Source organism: Aplysia californica, unplaced genomic scaffold, assembly GCF_000002075.1.
Source record: "Aplysia californica isolate F4 #8 unplaced genomic scaffold, AplCal3.0 scaffold01534, whole genome shotgun sequence".
Classification (NCBI taxonomy): Eukaryota; Metazoa; Mollusca; class Gastropoda; order Aplysiida; family Aplysiidae; genus Aplysia; species Aplysia californica.
Genome location: NW_004798804.1, coordinates 10,978 through 15,445, shown reverse-complemented (window position 1 = coordinate 15,445; position 4,468 = coordinate 10,978). Strand labels below are relative to the sequence as shown.

Here is a 4,468-nt window from a genome sequence, read left to right as displayed (position 1 = left end):
CCCCCCCCAAATAAAATACTGACATCCTGTTTTTTTCAAAACTTACAAAAAATGTGAGAAAAAATGCTTCATATCAAATTTCAGGGATGACACTGAGGTTTGGTGAAAGCATAAAAAAACTGCGTTATTTGCAAACAACAGATGGCTCCAATTTTACCGACGGTGTTTGTCCGGTCAGGACCGCGACGGCGAACTCACCAATGTTGGAGAGCGCCTCCACCGACGAGGCGATGTTGATGCAGTCCTCCGCAGACGGAATCTCCAGGTACAGGATGAGGAAATCTTTGCACTTGAGGGTAAGGATCCCCCCACTGCCCACTAGTTTCTTCTCTACGCTGTCTATGTTGTTGTGAAGGAGCTGTGGAGAGATTTGTATAACCTGAGGGAGGGAGGGAGGGAGGGAGAGAGAGAGGGAGAGAGGGAGGGAGGGAGGGAGGGAGAGAGAGAGGGAGGGAGGGAGGGGAAGGGAAGGAGAGAGAGGGAGGGAGGCAAAAATTTCTTCGATAGCTTGATACATTGAGAGCATACATCGCGAGTGATCAGCCATAGCTCGCAGCTGGAGTGAGACGCTACAACAGTGGAGAGAGAGAGTGACTGCTCAGTGGCGCTATAATTCACACTATTTCCGTCATTGTTGTCGGTCTAACTAGGGCAAACTAAAGCTTCTCTACTAACTCAGGAAGAAAACGGCTTTCAGGGGGAGCCCACTCTCAATGCAAAATTGCAATTACCGGCTGAGAAGGAAACGAAACAAAATAGCGATATTGTCGGGCGTGCACTGTATGTTTACGCTACAGCAAATAGGAGGGCCCGATTGATGGACGTACACCGCATGCCGAGCAGCAGTGAAGTGGTTAAAAAAAAAAAAAGGGGAGGAATTCCGTAATGAGCGACCAGAATGAACCAGAGTAGAATAGAGGTGTAGGGTTTGGGGTAGGGTCAAAGTGTGGGGAACGGGTAAGGGTTGGGTTAGGGTTATTGTTTGTTCTAGTAGAGGTTTTACGGCGCTCGCAACTGCATAAGGTCATATGAGTGCCAGAAGATTAGAGGTGTTACAAGAGAGTAACAAACATAAAAAAGAAGAAGGGGAGATTAAGACGATAGATGTTTCATAGGAAAGAAGAAGCAAACCACACCAGAGCACCCGCCGACCACCCACTAGGCTTAGGGTTTGGGGTAGGGGTAGGGGTAAGGATCGGGGTAGGGTTAGCGATAGATCTTGGTCTCTTCTTTATTGTATTTGTTGGGATGGTCGCTCGTTACGAAAGTCCTTCCCCCCCCCCAAAAAAAAAACCATTCACTGACCCAGAGTTCCTCGTGATTCTCACTGCGAGAGGAGATGATGAGATGGTGTCCGGTGACACACAGCGTACCCTCCATGTTGGGGGTGAAAGGTCGGTGCACAGTCACCGAGTTCACCATGGGGGTCTTGATAAACTCCACAAACTCCATCTTGGCACGCTGTCACGGATACCTGGCGCAGGATACCTGGTCACGGATACGTGGTGTGGGATACCTGGTGCAGGATACCTGGTGTAGAAAAACAAACTAAAAACTTATACCTGGTGTAAAAAAAAACAACTTACAACTGACACCTGCTGTAAAAAAACAAACAACTGACACCTGCTGTAGAAAAACAAACAACTGACACCTGGTGAAAAAAAAACAACTTACAACTGACACCTGCTGTAAAAAAAACAAAAAACTTACAACTGACACCTGGTGTAAAAAAAACAAAAAACTTACAACTGACACCTGCTGTAGAAAAACAAAGTAACATAGAAGAGAAAAACAAACTAAGTCAGAAGAAAAAACCCAAACATAACCACAGCAGACCGTTGCTGAACCTGGAGCAGGGGAATAGTTGAGAAAAAACCCCCCAAACTAACCAAACTAACAGAAGAGAAAAACAAAACTTTAATATTTGCAGCGAGTGTCATGAACACCTGGTGTACGTTTTTTTGTTTGTTTGTTTTAGTTCAGGGTTTTACGGCACTCGCAACTGCATAAGGTCATATGAGTGCCAAGGGGTGGATGTCAATGGAGAAGTCCTTACAGGGAATCAGACTTACTCTGCTCACCTCTCTCGCTTCAACAGCACAAAATCTGCTTCAACTATCAAGGCACCCCGGAAATAGCGGGTCACAAGAGTGTGACAAACACACAAAAGAAGTAGAGGAAAATGACGATAGTAAGGATTAGGAAAGAAAAAGCAGCAGTTCCCTGCTGTAGTTCAAGCACAGTTATGAGCATGACATTGTTAGATCAGCCCATTCTACTGTGCACTAGAACGAGAAATGTCCCCCCTTTGGGAATGGCCTAGAGACACTTCAGTCAGTGGCATCACCCCGGGGGTGTCTACGGTTTCATAGAAAAGAAAAACGCACAATAAGTCACAGAGAAATCATGAAGACCTGCTCTCCACAGTTCACAGAAATAAAAACTCTTTCACGACGTTTACCCTGCAAAACCTTCACCATACAGAAGAGGACATATTATCATTAACAATTCTTCAAAAAACATGAAATGCTCTTTGACAAAATAAAAACCTCGATATTCCTATCATTAGTATATAAGAAACTCTGCTGTCTACAACAGATCTCAGATATTCCAGCCACCTCTTGTGGTATACCACAGACTTTTGTTTAACTCTCTCTCCTGTCCCCACAGGGACAGTCTATCTGCTTGGGGTTTTGAACAGATTTTGTTGGGGTTTTCCCCTTTATAAAATTCTGATAAAGGGTGTCACACACAAAAAAGCTTATATCATATTTTAGATCAAATACGCTGAAATATAGTAGTAGCATACACCAAAAATGTCCGGAAATGAATTAACTTTTAAAAAATGTGCATTTTGTAGGGAAATTATATATATCTTTTTATGTTACGCAATCATAAACAAGCTCATAATTTTTTCTTCACACAAAAGTTGGGCAAACATAAAATCACGACTTCCCATCGGAAAGCTTCGCATTCGCATTTTATCGCATCCTTGAATGCAGTCACACAGTGTGCGGCTCCCAGCAGTTCAGAGAAATATGGCACGACCCAGTGTGCGGCTCCCAGCAGATAAAGAGTTAACATAACATTCCTGTATCAACAAAAGGAATGTACTGGGTTGTTCCCCCCCCCCTCCCCAATGTCTACAGACCGAGCAGTGCATCTTCCCTTAACATGAAATCTGTTAAAATCTGTTAAACACAAAGAAATTCTCTGGTCCTATGGAGGTCATGTTATCAGAGTTTTACTGTAGTAAGGCAAGGGGCAGTTTAAGCAGATTTACTCCTTTGTAGAATTAGCCTAATCTGAAGGTTAGATTGTACAATTTTTACCTGACATTTGGAGGGCGTGCGGATGTGCCCTCCTCCTGACTAGAATCTTCCCCATTCTGGGAGAAATGACACACATACTATGATCTATAACAGAAAGGAAGTCACTGAGTCAAGTTGTGAGTAGAATTGAGTTGCGATCACTCCAACAGGCAGTTCTTCTTCATGGGCTAAGGCTGCTATTTGGTTGTGTTTCAGACGGTTATAAAAGTTCTGGATATAATATTAAAAGCAAAATAAATTATTTATAACCACAAGGTGTGTACCTTTCTAAAATATCTTGTGATTTAATTGACATATAAAGTTTTCTGGAAAGGATGAAAGTTACAAGAGATATTTCAACTTTTCTGTACTGGTGGACTAGATCTAGTAGAGTGGAAAGTGATGGTCTGCTTGTTGTGTTTAGTTTTGGTTCAGTTCCCTTTGCAAAATGTCCAAAGAAACAAGTGATTGTGTATTGTGCCCAGAGCTGCATGTGCATACAGCCTCTTTTCAAAACGAGTACACGACATTTCACTATTAACGAAATTCGCACGGAGCGAAATAATCCTTGTCCTGCTAATTTGGTTATTATGTTTATAATATATCCTACAATATTATATTATGGCCCTCAACCGGCACAATGAAACAATTTCAAATTGATTCGGTGAGGTAGGCTAATTTACAGTATAGACTACTAGATCTAGATCTAGCTAGATGTAGCCAGTTCGTTCTTCAAACAATTTTGTCTCATGTTATCCTCATAATACTCACATCGGAAGCACTTCTGTAATAAGCAACCACCCCGACAAACAAAGAAGAGACCTCTAGATCTAACCCTAACCCTGACAAACCCCTACCCCGGCCTAACCCTCTATTCTATTCTACCAATTTCATGGTAGATTCTTGCTGTATGGAATTTCTCCCCTCATTTTTCTATCTTATAGGATAGTCCTATATTGCAGTAAAAACTTAGGAAGTGCAATGACTATAGTATAGTCCTACTCACTAACGTGGAGATTAACCAAACTTGACTAGATTTTAGACCAGATCTAGAACTAGAATCTAGATCTAGATCTAGATCTAGATCTAGAATAGATCTAAAGCGACTGGGGTGGGTGTGTTGTGGCGCAGGGCCTTTCTTCACCAAGGCGTCCAAG

General features: G+C 42.5%; 1 protein-coding gene across 1 annotated transcript; it reads right to left on the bottom strand.

The window, feature by feature from the left end:
- Positions 1–198: 198 nt before the first annotated feature.
- On the bottom strand, positions 199–1,550 carry LOC101860786 (myotubularin-related protein 9; the record flags this gene model as incomplete). The annotated part of the gene is given in 2 exon segments (XM_005112988.3): positions 199–358; positions 1,306–1,550. Coding segments are annotated over 2 exon segments (307 nt in total), but the record flags the coding sequence as incomplete, so codon positions are not given.
- Positions 1,551–4,468: the final 2,918 nt, after the last annotated feature.